The following is a 23,689-nucleotide window of genomic DNA, read 5'->3' on the forward strand; positions in this document are numbered from 1 at the left end:
AATTCATTGATGTGTGTGCGTTCACTCAGAGGACAGAGGGCAGTGATGTCACATCCCCACTGAAGCCTGAAGACCAGACGGAGACGTCGACAACCCCAGACGACCCCATCGCTGACACTGGTAACACGTCACACAACTCAACCCCAGTACACCATGCTTTAATCGTACCCAAAACATACAGTATGACATCCAACTTTTTAATACATTTATATTTTTACTAGGGATGCACCAATATCGGGTCCGAAACTGTGCTCATGTACTTGACTTGCAAAACGGCTCCGATACAACGGCACCGATACCACTTTACGGTGGTGCGCCCGACCCCGCTGGGCCGGGATCCCACCCCGACGGCGCGCGCCGGCCCTCACTTTCATTGCGCCACAGGGTTTTGCTTGCACCCTCTGACTCGCCGAGCGTTAGACTCCTTGGTCCGTGTTTCAAGACGGGTCGGGTGGGTTGCAGACATCGCCTCAGACCCCTGGCGCCTTTTACGTGGACCGAGCCCCAATCTGGCGGCACGACGGGGTTGGGGCACACTGAGGACAGTCCACCCCCGTCGACAGTCGCACCGGGAGCAGGGGGCCGTCCCCGGCGGGGAGAGAGGGCGCAGCGAGTCCTTTGTCCACGGTGCGGCGAGGTCTGGGCAGGGAGCGCTGTAAAGCTGTGGCCGCGAGCCACCTTCGCCCCGAGCCTTTCCAAGCCCACCTAGAGCCGGTCGCGGCGCACCGCCTCGAATACGGGACTCCCCAGCCTGCCGTGTGTCACTCACACCCTCCAGCTGGCTGTTAACGAGGGTCCTTTGGTCTTTTACCAAATAAAACCTTTTATATCTTAAACCTTTAATGGTTAAACAGTATTCAAAAATCTCTTAATAATTATGAATAACTCTGAATAATTTTATCTGTAGTTGATCTTGCAGATTTATTACTTATTGGTATAATTTTGTATTTATAGTCATTTATATTTCAAGATAGCTGAAAATGTTTGGTGTACTGGTAAAGAGAGACGTGCATGTGTTTTAATTTTAATTTGCACCTGGCTGTGTGTTCTGAAATTTATAAACCCAAGGAGTGTGCCATTTTATTTTTTTTCTTAACTTTGTCTCTAGTGTTTGATTTTTATTAAGAATTTAAAAGCACAACAGCTCAAGTATTGTGACACAATATCCCAGAGGATTGCCCTTAACACATTACTAAAAACTTGGGCTGTCAAAGTAACTTCATAACAACGCGTTAACGCAGATTTGTTTTAACGCCACTAAATTCTTTAAAGCATTAACGCAACTTGCGATTTTTAGGTTGTAGCGGGCAGAGGAAGAAGGCGTGAAGGAGGTTCAATAACGCTACAAACCTGCGCTAAATTTTGGCGCGGAAAAACTGTCATGGCCATTTTCAAAGGGGTCCCTTGACCTCTGACCTCCAGATATGTGACTGTAAATGGGTTCTATGGGTACCCACGAGTCTCCCCTTTACAGACATGTCCACTTTATGATAATCACATGCAGTTTGGGGCAAGTCATAGTCAAGTCAGCACACTGACACACTGACAGCTGTTGTTGCCTGTTGGGCTGCAGTTTGCCATGTTATGATTTGAGCATATTGTTTTATGCTAAATGCAGTACCTGTGAGGGTTTCTGGACAATATCTGTCATTGTTTTGTGTTGTTAATTGATTTCCAATAATAAATATAAATATACATTTGCATAAAGCAGCATTGTTGGAAAGGCTATTGACTGTTGTAACAGCGCCCTCGTGTGGCAGAATGTGAAGCTGCGCTATTGAGCACATGGAGCTGCGCACTCAGTAATTAAGAGAGAGAGAGTGAGGCAGAGCGAGAAGCACGTTGAACAGAGTGTAAAAAGTGGACTTTACTGCATCTGTGGTGTGATTTGTGTGCGTCTCTGATGAAAAGTGAGTAAACGCCGCTATTCCCCACTGAACAGGACTTTGTTTTAGACTTTGGGTTCATGTGTTTGGGGCTGTTTTACAGATGCTGAGCTAATCTGTCCATGCTAATGCTGTTAGCTGCTCTTTTCTGGTATACTGTTAGATGTAGATAATGTTGGCATTCTGCTATATATGTTTAAATGACTTGGAAGTATGTGTGTACTGCAACTTAAAGCAGCAGTCAGTATAATTTCTTCCTTTATATATCTGTGCCTGATTTAATGTAGTAATAATAATAATAAGCCATTTAAGTTGAATATAACTGGTTAATTTAGTAATTATAATATGGCATTTTCTTATGTTCTTGTTATAGACCACACACTCAAGATCACACATTGTTCAAATGGAAACCTGTAAGCCTGTGTGAGGAATACTGTGCTGTTATGTTAAAGACTATCCAGTAAAAGGAGGAATCAACCCTATAAGAGCGTCCTGAGTGTTCTTACCGACACACCAAGGCTACATCGCTACCTGCAACCAACACCTATACAGTCCTCAATGAATACCTATTCAATAAGCATATTTGCCCACTCCCATGTTGATAAGAGTATTAAATACTTGACAAATTTTCCTTTTAAGGTACATTTTGAACAGATAAAAAAATTTGATTAATCGCAATTAATTATGGACAATCATGGGATTAATCGCGATTAAATATTTCAATCGATTGACAGCCCTAGTTTCTGTGCCAACTTTTAATCTGAAAAGTAACTAGAAACTCCAGCTGTCAGATAAATGCAGTGGAGTAAAAAAAGCACTATTTCCCTCAAATGTTTTGGAAGTATAAAGTAGCGTGCGATGGAAATACTTCAGTAAAGTACATCAAATTTGTACTTAAGTATAGTACTTCAACTAATACTCAGCATTGAGATCTCATGTATTCAAGAGAATTGAAGTATATAGTCTGACTACCTGTGGCCTCCACCTCCTTTTCTGTGTCTTTGTCGATCTCTGCTGGTCTTTCATCAGACTGCACCTCCTCTTTCTCTTGTCCGCCCCCCTTTTTCCTCTTTCTTCTTCTTTTTCTCGATTAATCGCGATTAACTATGGACAAAAACTAAAGTTTTTTGTTTTTTTTACAATTTTAGATAAGAGTGTAGCTGCAATTTCCTCCCCACAGACAGATTCATATTATTATTCCAGGTATTATACATTAGTTTTAGATTCAATATTATTTCCTGCACACTGTACCTTAATTGTATCACTTTTCTTAAGCTTGTGTTTAGAGCAAAATAAATGGACTCTCTTTCCCAGATGTAAAGACAGTTTGTTGTCAATCAACCAGTCTCATCTTACCAGAGACGGTTCTCTACTACGAGAGTTTCCTGTGTTACTCTGGTGTCTGCTGTCCCAAGTCTCTTTCTTGGCATTGATACATACTGCGCGTTTTCAAAAACACAGAAAAACAAAATGATTTTGTAACCTTCTGTTGTAGGAAAGATGACGGTGGTTGCGGCGGCAGAAGACCCAGAAGTCTCCATCATCCTCAACATCGAAGCCGAAGACAGCAAAGCAACCGAGCAAGGAACCAGCCAACCGCTCCCTGAAGAGGCTGCAGAGTCCTGCGAAGATGCCGAAACTCCCAAGAAGAGGAAGAAAAAGAAGAGCAATACATCGAGCACAGATTCATCCACCTTAGATACATCCAGCGATACTTCTCTTTCCACCAAGTCTGGCAAAAAGAAAAAGAGAGACAAAAAGAGAGCGGAGGAGGTGCCAGAGGAAGAGGAGGAACAGAAGGAAGAGGAGGAGAAGCAGGAAGAGGAGAAGCAGGAGGACATGTCTCAGGCCACTTCATCAGAGAAGAAGAAGAAGAAGAAGGCTAAGAAAAGGAAAAGGGAGCAAGATGAAGTGGAAGAGAAAGATGAAGACACTCCCGTCGCTCCTTCAGAAAATAAGATTAAAAAGAAAAAGTTAAAAGGTGTGGAAGAGGAGCAAAGCCAGGCAGTGGGAGAGGAGGAGGAGAAAGTGGAGAATCTCGTGAGTCCAGCTGAGACAACAGAGGAGAAAAAGAAAAAGAAGAAAAAGAGGAAAAAGGCGGGCGGACAAGAGAAAGAGGAGGTGCAGTCTGATGAAAGACCAGCAGGGAGCGACAAAGACACAGAAAAGGAGGCGGAGGCCACAGGTAGAGTCAGACTATATACTTCACTTCTCTTAAATACATGAGATCTCAATGCTGAGTATTAGTTGAAGTACTATACTTAAGTACAAATTTGACTTACTTTACTTCAGTATTTCCATCTCAAGCTACTTTATACTTCCAAAACATTTGAGGGAAATTTTGTGTTTTTTTATTCCGCCGCATTTATCTGACAGCTGTAGTTTCTAGTTACTTTTCAAATTAAAAGTTGGCACGGAAACATATATATATATATATATATATATATATATATATATATATATATATATATATATATATATATATATATAGACAGACAGATAAATCAAATTCCCCGCAAATCTTTCTTGCTATTTTTGCTAGTGATGAAAAAAATGTAATCATTTAATCATTTTGAAATCATTTAATTTAAAAATGTTTTGTATAAACCAAACAAAGGAGGGCTTACTATTTCTCCACCTGCTACAATGACTGATATATACCCATAAGAATGATCATATTAATCATGTCAGAAATATGAGTTTAAATTATCCATATATAACAAATTGTGAGAAATGTCAAAAGTCAGAATGTCATTTACTTTAAGTGATCTTTATGACGGGGAATGTTTCTAATGTTAGTCACATTAGAAAATCAAATCTGAACCTTTTTTCTTTTTTTTTTTAAAGAAAAACTTATGAATTATTTTGAATTGTGTTTCTTTGACCACTGGAGGAAATAGGCCATTTAATCAGTTCAGAATGTGCTTTATCCGTAATAGAAGAAAGTTTCCATATCAGAATCTTGTACGTATCATAATAATGAAACACTTTAGATTTCAGAACGGCACTAATAAATTAATTATATTAGTTATGTAAATTACATTACAATTTGGCAATGCTGATTTGGTGTTGTTATAATTGAGTTCAGTGATTTGTACATTTTCCCTTCCTAACTCCTTTTAGACGGAAACACCTCTCAGCTCTCCTCGGCCAAAAAGAAACGTCTCAGGAAGAAGTTCAGCCTGAAGAAGAGATTGAGGATGAAGAGAGAGGAGGTGAAGAAGAAGAGCGGCAGCATCACTTCAGAACCGACTGCAGAGGAGGGCAAGAAGAAGCTCAACGGCAGAAAGAAGTCAGTACGGTTTTTCTTTGGCATCTTTATGTTTAAAACTTTACAATATGTACGCTGTTACTACTACTGTGTCAGTTGTCGTAAGTGTACATAGTTAGCATTAAGACTTATTGAAATTTGGGATTTGAAAGTTATTTCAGTACTTAAAGAGCGGGTCCATCTGCGCAGGGCTCCAGACTAACTTTTTACAGTGGTTGCACTGGTGCTAACCTTTTCATTTAGGTGCACCCAAAATTTTCCACTGTGCCTTTTGGTGCCGCAATAATACATTTTCTTTCAAAGGTCTTTCTATTGATTGTCAACAATCAATAGAAAAGTCACTATACAGGGAAAGTTATCACCCGTTACAACACATCAATCATACCTGACAACAACATACACACAGACAGCCACAAAATACATAACTGATTCTCAATCATGGATACATCAAATTCAAATTGTAGAAATACAGGGAGAGTATCCACAAATAAGTCATGAAATAAGAAGAGAAAAAAAATATTAAAAATAATAAAAAAAATATATAATAATGATGATAATGAATAAACAAATAAAGTAAAAAAAGAAAAAGAAGATACCACTACTGGCTACTCAGAGATTACTGTAGTAAAAATGACAAAAAAAATGACAATACATTTTAAGCGTTTTGTCAGTTCCCATAGGCCTACACTAGGATGTCACGATATTTACACATTTACATTTAATAGTCGATACCAATACCAGTAAAATTCCAAGATTCTCGATACCAATTTGATACCACGGTAAACATCCACTCCTCGTTTGCATACTGGTTTTTGTCCATCCATCCATCCATCTGCAACCGCTTATCCCGTTAGGGGTCGCGGGGGGGGCTGGAGCCGATCCCAGCCAACATTGGGCGAAGGCGGGGTACACCCTGGACAGGTCGCCAGTCCATCACAGGGCTGACACATAGAGACAGACAACCATTCACACCTAAGGGCAATTTAGAGTCAACAATTAACCTAACCTGCATGTCTTTGGACTGTGGGAGGAAACCGGAGTACCCGGAGAAAACCCACGCTAACACGGGGAGAACATGCAAACTCCACACAGAAGGGCCCCAAGCCAGATTTGAACCTGCAACCCTCTAGCTGTGAGGCGCCAGTGCTAACCACTGCACTACCGTGCAGCCGTTACTGGTTTTTGTTAGGAAGTTAAACAGGTCATAATTCCGCTCTGTTATCTATTTTATATTGCTGTGAAAACATCTCCTTTAAACAACTGGATTTACTCAAGTTTCTCACCAAAAACTAAATTTTACGAGATTACATGTGAACACATCATGATGACGTTATAATTTACCTTAGCCCAATACTCATTATTACTGAACAGGGCATGAACACACAATAATGGCAACCTCCCGTTAACTAAATGAATCCGGTGCCTCAGGATTAGGTATTTTACCAGGGACCGGGGAGACATGTGACGGAGCAGTTACCTCCGCCGGGCGCACCGGCCCTGCATCTGCGTTCTTTTCCGTTATTTTTCAAATGGAAACGCCCACTCAGCCGTTATCAAAAAGTAGCAACGTAGGTTACCAACGTAAGCTAATCAATAAAGTTGTGAATAATGTGAACGCTAGCACTAGCTGAGTCAAAGTTAGCTGTGCTAAGTTTGGAAATAGCCGAAAGGGTTCGTTCAGATTTTTTGAAGTGGGGTTGTATGAATACTCCATGTGTTCCGGGAGGTAAAATTCCTGTTTTTGTGAATGTAGTCTGGTGGCTTTGAAGAGAGCGATTATAAAGGCTTCAGTTCCCCGTCAGAAAGGGCTGTCTGACGGAGAGGTAAAGTGGTTGTAAATGGGAGCAGCAGAAAAATTTATTTTAGCCACTTAAAAAAAGAAATCAATATGAGTTTGTGTACACTATATTTAGAGTATTTTCACCGCTGCCATCCGACAGCCCTTTCCAACGGGAAACTGAAGCCGTTATATCATCTTCAAAGCCACCAGACCAGAGTCCATTCACAAAAACAGTCATTTTTACCCTGCAGAACGCAGGATTTGATGGTCTATCGCTGCATTGATCGGTTAGGAAACCCAAAATAGTGGACCCGCCGTTTAAATAATTTCACAAAAATAAGGTAAAAAAACATCCAATAAAACAAAAAAAATCCAGCAAAACAAAAAGCGCAAAAAGTCACAGTAAAGGGTATAATATCTCTCTCATAGTGATGCTCAAATGCTTTTTTCGGTCATACATTGAAAAAGTAGGAGAAATAATTCAAAATATTTGCAATATGAATAGAAATACTGTGTAATTATCAAAAGTTAAAGGGGAAATTCAAATTCAAATTCATAAATATATTTAGGCAATGTATAACAATAATGGAATAATAGTAAACATGCGGAATGCGCATCTTACAAGGATAATATGACATTTATATAACATTTAACATTTTTCCAGACAAAACCAGATCGAGGAGGCAGCAGAGGAGACGCCTCCATCAAAACCAGCCAAAAGACCTCAACCTGATTCTGCCCAGGAGGGGGACGACGACGACACACCAAAGAAGAAGAAAAAGATGAGAATGAACACAGAACAAGAAGAAAACTCCTCAAAGGAAAACCAACCGCCAAAGACGAAGAAGGAGAAAAAGAAAAAGAAGAGTTTGGCGAAGGAGGAGGATGAAAGCGGTGCGGTGAGCGCCGAGCCTCCTGAAGTCGACTCGTCTCCACTTTCAAAGGAAAGCAAGAAGAAGAAGAAAAAGAACAAGATGAAGACTGGAGGAGGCGAGGAGATGACGCAGAGCTCAACTCCCATCACTGAGAGCCAAGATGGACCTGCAAAGAGTAAGAGACTTTTTCATTGTTTAATACTTATAAAATTAAGTATACTTTCATAAGGCTGCAGCTAACTATTACTGTCATTATTATAGCCCCGCGACAACGAAGTCAGGGGTATAAATATATACGTATAATGTATACGTTTCCGTCCTTTCGTCCGTTCACGTGTCACACTTTCGTTTCTGGAGTAGAACTCAAAAACGATTTAACTTAGGAACTTCAAATTTGGTCTGATGGTTGACAGTGTTGTTTAGTTGTGCCTTCTGGGGGTTAGAAGTCCAGGGTGCCCAACATTTTTTTATTTTTCTCAAAAGGGCAAAACCTTTGGCCCTACTTTAGTAGAGGTCAAGCAGTGAGTGGGGGTATGTGAGCCATGCTCACTTTTGCCTTGTTGATTAATTGTTTAGACAGTAAAAGAAAGAAAATAGTGAAATCACAATTTCCCAGATTCAAACGTGATCTTCACATTTTTGTTTTGTTACAACTAAGAAAGACAGCACTGACAAGTATATTTTTCTATTTTTATAAATTAAAGTGACTTGACCTTCTTGGAGATAATTTAACACATAATAACTTGACGATGTGCTGATATGATATTCATGACTGATGTTTGCAGAGAAGAACCGATTAAAGGCGAAACTGGAACCGGCTGCAGACGAACAAACTCCTCCAGCTTCTTCTACGGTAAGAAACGCACAAACAAACATGACTTTTAATAACAATATTTGCATAAGAGGTTCAGTGTTTCCCACAGGATTTTGTGAGACTGTTGGGGGGTAAACTTCAGATCCTCTAAGGACAATTTTTTTTAAGTTTAATGCATCAGTCTGGAGCACTTTGAGAGCAAAATTAAGACGGTAGATCTATGAAGTGTTGGATTATAAATAAGTACATTTAGTAGGGCTGAGACGATACACCTACTATCTCCTAATTAGATATGGATTGCGATTCGATAATGCGATTTGTTAACTTTTTTAACACTAGACTATGGGAAAATGTTAAATCATGCACATCTCTAAATTGACACAGTAAAAATGTTTGATTTTCAGCATGTTTGTAGTCAGAGATGTCCTGAAGTCAAATATATCAGTCATTGTCAGGCAGTATTTATACATTTTTTTCAGGCAATCCAAAAATCAAAGAATAAAGACATTTCCCTCACAAAGTAGTTGTTTTCTTTTTAATTTATAAGGGTAATGTAATGTTTTATACTTCTGGTGAATATAATCCAATCAATCTTATTTCCATATATGTATTTTGTATATACAGTTCCCTTTGTTAACACCTTATTTTGAAAACCGTACGTAGTCACGTGTCTACTTCCTCTAACTTCTCCAAGGTGGTCTCTAGCTCTCCCGTCAGCTCCGTTCTCTTTATCCATCCATGGTCAGCTCCATCGGGGCCGTTTCAATGCAGGGAGCATAAATGTCAGTATATGGGTGCTCTACAGTTGTAGCGTCGGCCCTTTTGACCACGGAGATGAGAGCGACCGCCGGCTCGACCGCAACGTTACCGCGATGCGATAACGTTTCCTGTCCGTGACAGAGTTAGCATGCAGCTTTAACCGTGATGTCTAGCTCTGCTTTTCCTGTCAGTGTGTGAAACCCAAAGTGTTTCCATCCTTTACTGGATGTGTAGTATTTACCACGCTGGATTTAACATGTGAGGGTGCAGGTCGTATCCACGCAGACCTTTCACCGTTTTATACTTCCTCGTTGCGGCCGGCTGTGGTTTGTTTTGGTTGACGGATACGGAACGGATATGACGTCACGTTACTCTGACTACTACAGTAAAATAAGTAACTTCCTTTTACCTCCGCATAGACTCAAATAAAGCAAATATATTGATTCCGGCATTAAAACAATCAATTTCAAAATCGTAAAAAAAAAATTTCAAAAAATATTGCGATACATAGGTGAATCGATTTTTTCCCCCCACCCATAACATTTAGGCTATTCAAATGCTGTACTTAGGTACAATTTTGAGGTACTTGTACTTAACAGTTCTCCCAGAGGGAAGTAATTTTTTTTTACTACAATACATTATTTGAACATTTTTAGTTACTAGCGACTTTGCGGATTCTAAATACAAACTATAAATAAACTGGTGTATTTTTAAGTAGTACATAATCATTAAATATATAAAATAGTTAAAATTAGCTCGAACTTTACCATATGCAATATTAAAGTGATGAATGCATTAAAAATTATAATCTGATAACATATTTCTGCATATTGAGTCCTTTTACTTTTGTTACTTTAAATATCTTTTGATGCTGATACTGTAAACTTTAAATTGGGTAATAAGCTGCGAATGACCGGGAGCAATTGTTTATGTGGCCAAACTGGCCGTGCACTTCAGCTGCTCCACCACAAGTCAATAACTGCATTTCTACATAATTTTAAAACCTTTTTTTTTTTCCTTCTAATATTTCCAGAAAAAGAAATCCCTCAAAAAGACGATCATCTCTAAATAAAATGTGGGTAAGTTGAATGTTTTCACCTCACGTTTATGAGATATTAATGTAGAAATGCTTGTTTCTTCAAGGGTTTCGTGTTATGATATTTTAGATCCATTAAAAATATGCTGTGTGCATCTTGTCAAGCACAATCGAGTATTTCTATGTTGAGAGCTGCTATCCACGGATCATCTCACCTATGATTAAAAAAACATTTGCTGTGATGGACATTTTTTTTTTTTGCCCTCAGAGAGTTATGGTTTACAATAAAAACTAAATAATAAAATTCACAGTAAAACACATTGGAAAAAAACATTACCGACAAACCCAGAAGTGAAAAACAAAGTTCCTCATTTCAATGTAAGCATAGAGATGTATTTTGCTTTAACGATGACTAATGAGGATTTTCTTTTTTTCCCCCAGTGTATTCTCTGATCTGTTAGTGGAGAGCGATTGTATCTCGGACCTGAAAGCCCCCAAAACAACAAGACAATCTGCATAATGTTCGTGCCTTTACCCCTGATTTTTCTGTGTGAGATGAAAGAACATCTGCTCTCATATTTCTCCGTGTTTTCAGTCACGTTTCACTGTCTTGTGCTCTAAAGCTGTGAAAACCATACCACTGACATATACCATCAGCTGGTTGGTGTTTTATATTTAAAGGCAGAGCTGAGATTTCATAATATGAACTTCCTACTGTGGCCCCTACTGATAAAAATGATCTTAAAAATAATCAAATGACAATATATCGGCCAATTGTCATTTTTAAATACTATACCACAATCTTGATCTCTTACATTTTTTCAAGATTTTTGACAAAGATACACTTTTACAATCATATTTGCTGAAAGTTACCGTCTTCAGGTTTAAGAAATTACTTTTCTTTTGATTGATTAATCGCTTCAGCTTTCATTATGAATCTAACCACACATCCAATACCAACTTCGGGGGCTTGACAGTTTTGGTCTGTATCAAATAAGGTTATTAAGGTTCGATATTCTGCCCTAGTTATTACTCCTACTCTTGAGAAAATGTTTGTATTAACAAAGATGCAATCTGCATCCCATCGAAAGTGATAATGAAAATGATGAAGTGGGAACTTTCACAATCAGACCCATTTGTCTTCTTTGTTTCAACGGGTACGACAGATGAGCTTTAAGGGAACAAGCTGTGAAACGGAAACATTTTGAATAGTTTTCAGTCGGTTAATGAACTGATATTGATGTTTAAACATTTTTCTATGTTGTTTGAGCTTTGAAGTAAACGTAGTTACTCAGTTTTGTCTTTAGGTACAAAGTCATGTTACATTAGATTTGTTTTTACTTTTCTGTCAGTCATAAAGCTGTGAAAAATGGTCTTATTTACAGAGTTTTGTCGTTTACATACTGTTTTTTTTCCTTATTAATCCCATAAACTATTAACTATGCATCTGATTAAATCTCTGGGAGCAAATACTTGTGTTTTTTTTGCTGTTCTGAGGACCAACGTGAAAGAAAATAAAACTTCTAACAGCTGTAATTTTGCAGTAGCAGTGAGTTTTGTAATTTCACCTTCATCATGCCGCATTCATGTGATATGGGAGTTGCCAGTTTCTGACACCTCATGTCGGGTGACGTTCACTGTTAACAGTAATTAACCAGAAATGTGGAGTTCTATTGTAAATGCATAACATTTTTAATCCCTATACGGCCAATCAACGATCATACAGTTATCTTGAGTTGACATCACAAGCTGTAAACATGGAGACCCATCCCATAACATCTGAACGCAGAGCACATTTTTCCACACAACACAAACTCTTGAACTTCACAATAAAGACTATGCATGTCAACAAAAATCTGCATCATTAAACTAGTTAGAAATTTCCTGCTCCAATCTAAACCATGTTTAAGTATGAAATATTATAGAGCATTAAACCTGCTGCAAATTTCACAGTAGTAAAACTTTTGAAACAATAATCAGATTAGTTAATTATTATATATATTGTTATTTTTAACACAGCTGTAATACATATTTTGTTCCCTATACTTTTGACTTAATGATTTGTTTCTAACTTGAACAAAACAATAATCCTTTTTAAGGAACTAACATTTTGAAACTTGGGCTGCACAATTAATGGAATATTAAATCGTGATCACAATTTTGGCTATCCACAATTAAATGAACATGATGGTCTGCGATATTGATGTTAAATATGCATGCTCCGCTCATAGAAAACTCTGCTATATAAATCAAGCCCTTCCTGAACTAACAGCTAGAGATGAACTGTCACTCAGCAGCCGGCCGGTTTTCAGCAGTCTCATATTCATATATCCAAGTTTTTTTGCCGGTCAGACACATGTGCAGCCGCCACATGATGCTTTTTTTGTCGGCACAGTCAGTAACATCACAGCCACACACAGTCGGTGCGAGTGAAGAGCTGCGATTTGTCACAACTCCAAAATAAGCCGGGGAGGGAACAACCTTAAAACATTTGGAACAACTAACTTAATCAGACACTTATTATATTGTAATTGTAATATTGTAATTATGATGCTGCTCAGAGTAATCACAGTGACCGGCTTGTCTGCCGACAGCACAGAGCACATTATGGTGCATCCAAGCTCTACTCAGTAAAAATGAGTATTGGGCGATGGTAAATTATAAACGCTATCATGACACATTCAAAAGGTAATCTTGTAAAATGTAGTTTCTGGTGAGAAACTTGAATAAATCCAGTTGTTTTGAAGGAGATGTTTTCACAGCAATATAAAATAGATAATTAGCTAAATAATATATAATTACAACTACTAATGCAAAGATTTTTTTTAATCAAAGCAAATATTTAAATAAAAATACAATAATTTCTTTCCTAATCATTTGAATTGTGTTTTTTTTTTTTCTTTTGCAAATAACCACTATAGATGATTTGAGGATAACATTTAGAATTTGACGGTTGGAATTTATCACAGCATGGGAGTCAAAGCAGCGCTCTGTTTATTTAAATGTGATATTGCAATAAAAAAAAGTGTCCCTAAAATCTATGAATAATCATGATTATCATTTGGGCCATAATCGTGCAGCCTTATTTGAAACTCAACGCTCCTTGTAAACTGATATTAACACCAAACGCTGGTGAACTAGAGGTCGTTTATTTTTGGCTCTAAGCTTCATAAGAACAAAAAGTAAAAGTAGATTAGAGTTGACACCTAATTCACTTTATGCTGCCCACCAATTTTTTCTTTCTGGTTTCTGTTATTAAGCATATCATTAATCAGCTGCACTGCGGCGATTGGATGGTTTCACCAGAGACGGCTTTACAATACCACACCCATCAGCCATCAATGACTGAGACAACATACGGAAATGGCATACTATACTATGACATTTTTTACGACTTTTTTTCGACATACTTTAACTTTTTTTCGACACTATACTATGACTTTTTAAAAATCTTTTTCCGACATACGACTATGACTCTTTGATGACTTTTTTTCGACATACTATACTATGACTTTTTTACATACTGTGCTATGACTTTTTTACGACAAACTATGCTGTGACCTTTTTATATATTTTTTTCGACATACTATACTATGACTTTTGGATGACTTTTTTTCCACATACTATACAATGAAATACTTTACATACTACTATGACTTTAAACTTTTTTTTCGACATGACTTTTTTAAAAATCTTTTTTTAAAATACTATAGTATGGCGTTTTTTACAACATAAAATACTGACTTTTTTTTGACATACTATACTATGACTTTTTTGAAATTTATTTTGACACAATACTATAAAAAGTTTTCTACATACTGTATTATGACTTTTTTTTCGACATACTACATACAATGAATTGTTTTGTTGATATACTATACTATCACTTTTTTTCAACATAAAATACAGACCTTTTTTCGACACACTATACTATGACTTTTTTAAAATCTTTTTTCGATATACTATATACAATGATTTTTTTTGTTGACATACTATGACTTTTTTTACAACATAAAATACTATGACTTTTTTTTCGACATACTATACTGTGGACTTTTTTTCGACATACTATACTATGACTTTTTTTCGACACACTATTCTATCACTTTTTTTGACAAATGACTATTTTTTACTCTTTTTTTGCGACATTATACTCTGACTTTTTTTTCTAAATACTACACTATGACTTTTTTCGACATACTATGACTTTTTTTTTACACACTATACTATGACTTTTTTTTACATACTATACTATGACTTCTTTCGCCATACTATATGACTTTTTATTTAAATCTTTCTTTGACATACTATACTATGACTTCTTTCGCCATACTATACAATGACTTTTATCTAAATCTTTCTTTGACATACTATACTATGACTTCTTTCGACATAGTATACTGATTTTTTTTCGACATAAAAAATGCTATGATGTATTTTCGACTTACTATAGTATGACTTATTTTTTCAACGTACTATACTTGAGAAAACATGCCAGGCTCTCATGGCTCAGAGCAGAGGAGAGGTTGAGATGAAATTTAATGTGTTTCTTTAGGAATATCTGTTATAGTAAACAACCAAATTGTCTGCACTCACAAATAAATGATGTGAGAGATCAACACAGTCACACTACCAGGCAGGCCACTAGGGGTGATCTAGTCAAGCCAAAACCCAGAACGGATGCAGTGTGCAGATCTGTTATGTATAGGGCTATCACAATGTGGAACAAGTTACCAACTATGATCACTGAGAGCACCTAAGTTTTAAAAAAATACTAAAAAATCACATTAAAAATAACCCTGGTGGCTGACCTGAGCAACCATGAGGGATTGCAGTTTGATGCGGTGTATTTAGTTTTTTATTTTAAGCAGTTTTTGTTTGTTTGTTTTTCTTCTTTTAATGTTTTTTCTCTTCTTTTAATTTTTTATTTTATTTGTCTTGAACATGTTTTTATTGTTTTTTTTTAAATGTGTTATATGTTATGTTTTTGTTATGTGTGGACCCCAGGAAGAGTAGCTTCTACCCTGGGATCCGAATAAAGAATAAAGAATAACAGGTTGTAATGGCCGAGCTGTCGATCTGTACAGTTATGATTGGATGTTGCTAGTCAGCTGGTAGCCAAACAGCTGGTTGTGAAGCATGAATGAAACAGCTGCCAATAAAAAGATGCACGTGTGACATCAGTGCTCTAACAGAGCCAACAATGCTCCATGGACAATTAGATTGGACTGTTACATACTTTCACCTGTGACTTCACTTAAAACTAAAATGTTAATTTGGGTTTAACACCCTTTGATGCCCTGTGGACATTACAATGTACAAATAATAATTGGAAATGCATTATTTGTTTCGCATGACCCAGGTGCTTCAGGGTCGCTGCCGCATCAGATTCAGTTTCAGACGTCTCTGCCCAAAGCACCATATGACGATGATCAGGAGTATTTTGGGAACTGTCTCTGTGCATCACACCGGGGCGAGGATTAGGATTAAAGAGTAGCTGCACAGTGATTGAAGTGTGTCTGCCGATGTCTCACCAGGCTACGGCTATGCTAAATAACACAGCTCTAGTCCCAGAATAGCTCAGACCTCTAGCATTTATGGAGTTGAGGCGTGGGACCTTTTCGTTGCCTGCCAGTGACACTCTGTGATCCCTTCAGCACAGAATTTTTTTTTTCTCCTCTTTCTCCTTCTCCTCAAAATATGTAAATCGTTTTTTGTTTTATATCTTTAAATTGTAAAGAGTTCTTGCAGAGCTACACAGCCCGACTTCATCCTTTCAATTAAAGAGAACAGAAGTGGAAGTGACACGTTCATTTGTTCTGCTCTGAATGTAGTACAGTATATCCACAAATGGAGTCATGTAACTAAGATGCTAGGCTTTCCAAAAACAGTTAATTTGCTTTGAAATAAATGTAATATATTGGCATGTTTCCGTTGGAGAACTTAAGGACATTGGTGCTCTAACATAGGTTAAACTGTTCTTACGACTCAGAGGAAGTGTACTTTCCTTGAGGGGAGGCCACAGCAAATTGTAGTCTACCTGAGAATAAAGTTCCAGCTCTTTGTTCATTAAAAAGTTTCAAGGGAAAGGACAAGGTCTTTTTTTCTCAGAGGGGACAGCGAAGAGCCCCCAGATCTGTGTGACACTACAGCTCATTAAAAACGCTGACAGTCCCACTGCCGTTTTATTACCGGCCACTTTCTGTCACCGATTGCACCAGCCTGACATGCTAAAGAAGAACAAGAATGTGTGAACATGTGAGTGTGTGAGAGTGATGAGGGATGGGGGGGAGAGGGAGAATGAGTAACAGCGAAAGAGAGATACAGAGATGGTTTAACAGAACCTCTGTGAGCTCTGATTAATTCAAACTTAGCGTCATTTGTTTCCTGTTCTGCAACCAATCAGAACTCGACTGCCCTTAGAAAAAGTGAGCCCAGGGGCAATGAGCCCATCCAAGTGGGATTCATTTGAACAGGAAAGGTAACCTTTTCCTGAAATTACATCATATTTTTCAAGTTTGCATTTTTTAAAAGGACAATTTATTTTCAGTGATTAATGTTTCAGTGGTTTGAGCATCATCACTGAACTAATCCTGCTAAAGAAAGGTCTGGCTATCATTGTGGTATAGGGAAATAACGCCCTGGTTTGTCTTTAAAAAAAAATTCTTTAGACCAATCGCTATCGTCTTGGGCGAGGCTAAGCACAGGATGCAGCAACGGTGCCCTTGCAAAATAGATAGTTAGATAGCGGAAGGAGAGGAGAAAATTGCAGGCTTATATCCACAGTCTACATCTATTGAGACATTACTGAACTGTTTTTAGTCAAGTAGTAAGTCGTACTACTTACAAGGCTTTTGGCCTTCTAAGACCAGAAGCCTTGTCATAAACAGGATCATTATTCAGTGTACATTTTTCATATGGAACTTTAAAGAAACTAATTATACAGTGTGGAATTCAAGGTCACACCCTAGTGTGGAGGTTTAAGAACACATTTGGAACTACATTAGCTGCTCAATTCTTGTATGCTGAAAGAACTGTTCAACCAATACAATCTTACAGATACATGTCAGACTCACAATTGTTTTTGTACTGTTAACAACTGTCACTACATCACCAATGTTTTTTTTTTTTTAATAAAACATTTTACAACAATTTAGATTTCGATTCATTTAAATTATGCCTACTTCAAAAAGGACCCGCTAGCAAAGGAAAGATAGCTCTGTTCACAGATAAGCTCCTAAAAAAGCCTCCAAGGTCATTTTTTGGAAAGAACAGCCTTACTCAGCAGCCTCTTTGGTAATTTACCAGTGTTTCTGATGTATCTAAGGCATATTAAATGCAACATATATTCCTTTTTTTTTAACATAAACTTTGGCTAATGTTTGGTCGATCATATTAGATTTGGTTTTATTGTGTAGCGCTTTCTGCACCTTTTCCTATAGGTAGCGCCCTGTGTTCGTAAACTTAATTCCCTAGTTTGATTTAGTTAAACCCTTATTCCTGTTGTTGTTGTTTTATTTCAATCATCCATAAATATTTCCTCCCTATTTCTTAAATGTGACTTCACTGTGGTTATGTTTATACCTAACAAAAATCACAGAACAACTATGTCCCCAACAATTAACTCAAAATGTATTAACCAAAATTGAATGATAATATCAAAAATATGTAAAGTAAAAAGGTTCACAATACACTAAATAATAGTAAACCAAGAAAATAGCACTCTGACCTTTCACAGAAATAAACAAGTCCGTATTCACACAAATCAATCCTCTATGTTCCTTTAACCTTCTGGAGTCACTAGCATATATCTTACCCTTTAATGTACTTGGTCTAGCCAAAAATACCATAAAGCAATGCCAAAGAATAAGAAATGAACTCTTATGGTTCCCTTTACTTGACCAATAATAACAAGGTGGGCACACACACACTCACACAAGCCGGCAAACAGAAAAGGACAATTAATGAAAGCAAACAACATTGCAGGTCTGGTCGATGCTGGGGAACGATGCTGGGGAACGATGCTGGGGAACGATGCTGGGGAACGTGGTGGCCAGAAACAGTTGAGGCCGTGCTGAGTTTTCACAGTAGCAGAGTTTGTGTCACAGATTCCTAAAGCTGGCTGGATGATAGCTGACCGTGGCAGTCCGTCGCATGAACTCGTGCTGTGCCGAGGCTTCGGAGCATGTGTCGAGCAATCCAGGAAGTTTTCTGCGATGCGCGTATCGAGGCTTGTATCGTTTTAGACCAATGACGTCATTGATGACGTCCGAAGCCTCGCTGCCCGGCCATACCGCGTGACTGGTTCAGGAAGTGGTTCAGATCTTCACTGGTTGAACCAACGCCACTAACCAGAAGTGACACAGAACACTAATATTACCCCTCCTGCCATTATTATATTATATTACACTACACTAAAATACAATTACTGACCAAAGGATTGGTTTACACACATAAGATGCATTACTCATAAAACAATTACAGTTTATTATACATGTATGTTATATACTCATAATATACTTACTAGAAAATAGTCATTATATTATTATATAGATATAAATGGATTACATGGTAATATATATTTTTTTCATTGTTTATAATCATTCCCAACAGCCTTTACAGATCACATGGTTAAGATCATATCTGCCTGTTTTACACTCTTTGGCCACCAGGTGGTTTCGTGTGCACATGAAGCCTTGAGAAATGAACCCTTTTCCAGATCAATTTGTGGGAAAGCTTCAATGCTTCATGAAGCTTCAGCTCGCCATCACTACTAAAAAAGGCTAATGGCGCAATATCTGCTACAGTCACTCGTAATGCATACATTCGGCTTTTCACTGGCTTGCAGTCTTAGGCTCTAGTTTCTATAGCGCTATAACTTGCAAACACACTCTACACCGTAAATCTCTAATTGCTACGTCTCTCAGTCTTCTTTTTGTTCCACTCGCTTCCCTCCAACTTCTCTGTTGCTGCCGCTCCCTCACTCCTCTTGCTCGACCACTCGCTCCTCGCTAGCCCCGCCCCACAGCCAATCACAACCAGGTAAAGTCACATGACACATAAACAACCAATTTTACATGTAATACAATTAAACACCTGTATCACCAAGTACACTGCAACCAATCTATTTAAATGACACAATATACTGTATAGTTTATATTGAACTGAACATGTAAATATTAACCAAAACATATTTATTCTGAGCAGAACAACCAGGAAACTGGTAGTAGACAAGGAAACCAGCCACAATGGCACTCAGGGGCAGAACTAATTGCCCTGGGGCTACAATTGTAATACATTACAATAAGGATAACAGAAATACAGTTGGGTTGAAGTGTAAATGAGCCCATGGTGTTGATATTGATGTTATCCCAGTAGCAAACTGAGCATAACTCAGGTCTTGCAAGTTTGGACTTGAACATTCCAAGTTCGAATTGAAGCAACTTGAACACAATCTCTGCTGTTTCTAACTGAGAGAGACCAGAAATGTGCATATGCATTCTTTTTGTCAGATTTATGAAACCACACATAGGCCTAGTTCTGTTTTATAAATCTTGATGGAACTGGGCGCATGTGCACGAGCCCCATTTCCAATCCCACACATTTGTCTATAAACGAAAAGCCCTTAAACATCCCCATGTTGATTCTTCTGCTCGCTCCACTACTCATTAGACCTGTCATTTAAAAGAACGGAAAAGAAGAACTGCAATTTTTCTGTGTTGCATCAACGAGGTTCTCCAACTATGCCAGAACAGCTGTCATTACGCACAGCTGTCATGCATTGCTGTGGCTATTTATAGAAACCATAATTCAAAAATCCTAATAATGAAATGTCAAAAAGATGATCAAAGATTTATTTATAGTGTGGTTATGAAAGAATGACAAAATCCATCACTCATAAATAATTATTTAAGATTAAGTTTATAGATTCACCTTTGATTGACATTTTACAGAATGCTGTGTAGACTACAAAAGCAATAGATAGTAACTTTATTGATCCCGAGGGAAATTCAAGAATAATAAAGTAAAATAAAATAAAATAAAATATAAAATAAAATAAAAGTAAAATAAAATAATATAATAATAGTTTAATAATAATAAAATAAATAATAATATAATAATAATAAAATAAATAATAATAAAATAATATAAAAAATAAAATTCAATAACACAATCAGTGAAATTGGCAAACAATGTTTTACTACAAGGTTACATCTCTCACCTTATATTTCATCTCCTCCTTATCATATTACCTGTTATGAAGTATGCATGAGGTGCGCACATTCTCATATGGGATCAGATGGGTGTTGATATTAATGAATGTGCACAAAAAGATTCATAAATGTATTTCGTGATTTTTATATAAATGACTCTCTCAACAAAAATATTTCAATGCGCATAATATTCATTGTTGAAAATAAATGTAAAAAAAAATCCACATATAAAAAAGAATGTTCACAACTGTATTTCTGTTACACACAAATATATTTCTTGTTTTAAACTTTCTTGTTTATACTTCATTCGTGTGTGGGTTTTTTGAGACTTCCCTGCCACAGCCAAGGCTTAATAATAACGGGGCACCAAATTATGTTGGTAAAGGTATCAAAAAGGTATTAAAATGGCTATCAAAAGTAATTAGTAATTATCAAAATAATTATTAATGTATTGAATATTATGATTTAACTTATATTAAATCATCCTTGGGGCACCACTCTTTGAATAAAGAGAAAATGACAACCAATTAATGTAGTCTCAAAGAAATAAGTCTCATCAAGTATTCTAAACTATCAATTTGGAACTCTAATTAATAATTAAATTAATAACTATGAACACTGTCATCATCCGTAGCAAATGTCTTATTTCTCTAAAGTTGTCATTTTCATCTGTCATTCAAAACTTACAGTGCTTCCACCTCTGTTGGACCATCCAGGAACCTCTGCGGAGAAAAGGCAAAAGAAAACGATAGGCATGTTTTTCACCAGCTAGTGAAACATTGGAATATGGAATTCATATTTCCAACAGTGCTAAAATGTGGTTTTATGCTGCTTTGATTAGTTGCCATTGTGCTATTGGTTAAGGAGAGGGAGATTGTCAAAGTATTTCATTATGAGGCCTTAATTTGTTTCAGAAGACCCCACAGACAGCTACAGACAGCTCTGCAGGAGGCCAGGCAATTCATTGAAAGCCAAAAAATGGAGAGATTGCCATCCTAAAGAATGGTTTGATATGCTTACTGAGGACTGAAATTTCCTCCGGGAGAGACTTAAAGAAGGTAAAGATGATTTTAGGTGATTACAAGTTCATAAATTTACATATACGTTGATGGTGATGAAACAGTTGCTCTTATTATGAAATAATTACTTTGTTATTTTTTAGTTCTGTGCAGCTCTTGAACTCAAAAATGACAAAAGTGTCGAGGTAGCAGTAAAGATCCCACCTGTAGGTAGAACATCTAGACAAGGGGAAAGAGGACTCAGATGAAACTGACCTTTCCAGTGTGAAGCAGGTACTCTGAGGACAAGAAGCCCCAAAAGAGGTTTAAAGCTGCAGTGGGTAAAAGTGGAGCAAATATGATTAAAAAGTTATTCTTATGAAACAGTCACTGTATCCTGACAGTTGTGCAAAGTTTGGTGTCCTCCGGTGCTCCTAATGGCATCTGCAGGATTTCACAGACTGGAGGAAAACAACCAATCAGAGCCGAGCTGGAGCCTTGCCGTCTCTGAGCAGCTGTCAATCACTCGCTAACCCCGATCAAATGGTCAAACTAGGCAGCGCTGATCAAATATGAATCAATATTCTGTTACTGTAATGCCTATTTCTCTTCATAAATGTTTTCAGAAACATCTTGTAGTGTACCGTTTAGCTGTGAAATGAGAAAGTTTGTGACCCGGCAGCCATGTTGAGATCTGCTCACCAAGCACCGCCCACCAGCCGGAGCACAGCCAATAGGAACGCTCTCTCTCTGAAGTCTCCCGTCATGGGCTAGATTTTCTAAAGCCTGAAAACAGAACCATGAGGAGGAGCAGAAGTCTAGTTTTCACTCAGAACACTTGAATTACAATATGCTGAAAGGTTATTATGGAATTTTTGCCCAATGATACCAAAAATATACTGCCTACTGAAGCTTTAAGTCATGCATGAATTCATGATAATTCATGTTACCTTACCATAAAATCTTACCAGAATCTTAATGTTGTAGTTCATCAATGTGGAGCCAATTTAAGATACTTTGTATAGGGTAGCTGATTATATTTTAAAGGCCTACTCCTACTGCATCATATCTTATAAGTATATCATGTTGTAAACAGTAAAGTTGCAGGCTAACAATGAGCTGAAAGATGCTCAAAGGCTTCATAGAGCTGAGGGGAACTGTAGAGTTGGTGATAATTATCTGTGGGTTTGTAACTATGAGCGACACCTTTCACATTACACAAAGTTGTTGTTAATGATAAAGTATTGATTGGTGCATAATGCACTTCTTGGGCCTAGTCTGATAGTCTGTAGATATGTAGCCTATAAACAAGATATATTTAAAAAAAATACAGTTGTACCGACAGGATACAGTAGAGCACAGAGGCTGTTTCCATGCTGACAGGCGCCCGTGTCTGCCTGTTTATTCACATGAGGGACGCGGTGATCCCGCGTATCCCAGCTGGACGTCAGTAGAGTAGGCCCAGGACGCATTCACTACACACTGCTAAAAGAATGTGGTCATATGTGGCCCAGACCACCTCTGAATGCGGTCTGAAAGATCCAATCTCAATGCGTCTTGATTGTGTTCACACCTGTACTTAGAGCTGTCCACTTTCAATCGGATCACTAAGGACGCATGTTAATACAAGGTCTGAACAGGGCCATAAATGTCCTGAATCTCTTTTTTACACTGTTAAAGTCTACAGACTGCTGTCCTGTGTGAGGCACTGTTGGGATTTGAACCCAAGATCTCCTGTTTACAAGACAGGCGCTTTAACCACTAAGCCACAGCGCCTCTGTTTTTGGTTGTCTTCTTCTCTCATATCAAAGTTGCATACGGAGCACGCCAACGAGTAGAGTCAAGAGGAAAAACACAGGGGGCTCTTCTCATTTTTCATCTTGATCTCATCTGATCATTCCAATACACGGATATTTTCACAACGACATGGCCATCTGGAATGAAGCTATGGGTCGGCAACTTCTTTATTTTATGGTAGGGAGAGTTATTTCATCTCAGGCAAGCACAGAACGTACGTCCTAACTGGCCGTCGGCTGTAGTCTTTGCGGTGTGTTCA

The 23,689-nt window shown here is 37.7% G+C and overlaps 1 protein-coding gene and 1 non-coding gene across 3 annotated transcripts in view; one reads left to right on the top strand and one right to left on the bottom strand.

Annotated features, from left to right (window-relative positions):
* LOC141777768 (uncharacterized) overlaps positions 1–11,957 on the top strand; it is a 42,007-nt gene extending 30,050 nt beyond the window's left edge. Inside the window, exons 10-15 of one of the 2 annotated variants that reach the window (XM_074652314.1) lie at positions 30–120; positions 3,382–4,071; positions 5,010–5,178; positions 7,602–8,665; positions 10,419–10,464; positions 10,863–11,957. In XM_074652314.1, coding sequence (XP_074508415.1) covers positions 30–120; positions 3,382–4,071; positions 5,010–5,178; positions 7,602–8,040 — 1,389 coding nt within the window. In that variant the 3' untranslated portion in view covers positions 8,041–8,665; positions 10,419–10,464; positions 10,863–11,957. The remainder of the gene's footprint in view (positions 1–29; positions 121–3,381; positions 4,072–5,009; positions 5,179–7,601; positions 8,666–10,418; positions 10,465–10,862) is intronic. The other variant, XM_074652315.1, reaches the window with a different exon arrangement.
* Positions 11,958–23,336: 11,379 nt separating this feature from the next.
* Positions 23,337–23,409, bottom strand: trnat-ugu (transfer RNA threonine (anticodon UGU)). Its single transcript has one exon. It is a non-coding gene; the product is annotated as a tRNA-Thr (tRNA).
* Positions 23,410–23,689: the final 280 nt, after the last annotated feature.

This window comes from Sebastes fasciatus, chromosome 11 (assembly GCF_043250625.1).
Source record: "Sebastes fasciatus isolate fSebFas1 chromosome 11, fSebFas1.pri, whole genome shotgun sequence".
Lineage (NCBI taxonomy): Eukaryota > Metazoa > Chordata > Actinopteri > Perciformes > Sebastidae > Sebastes > Sebastes fasciatus.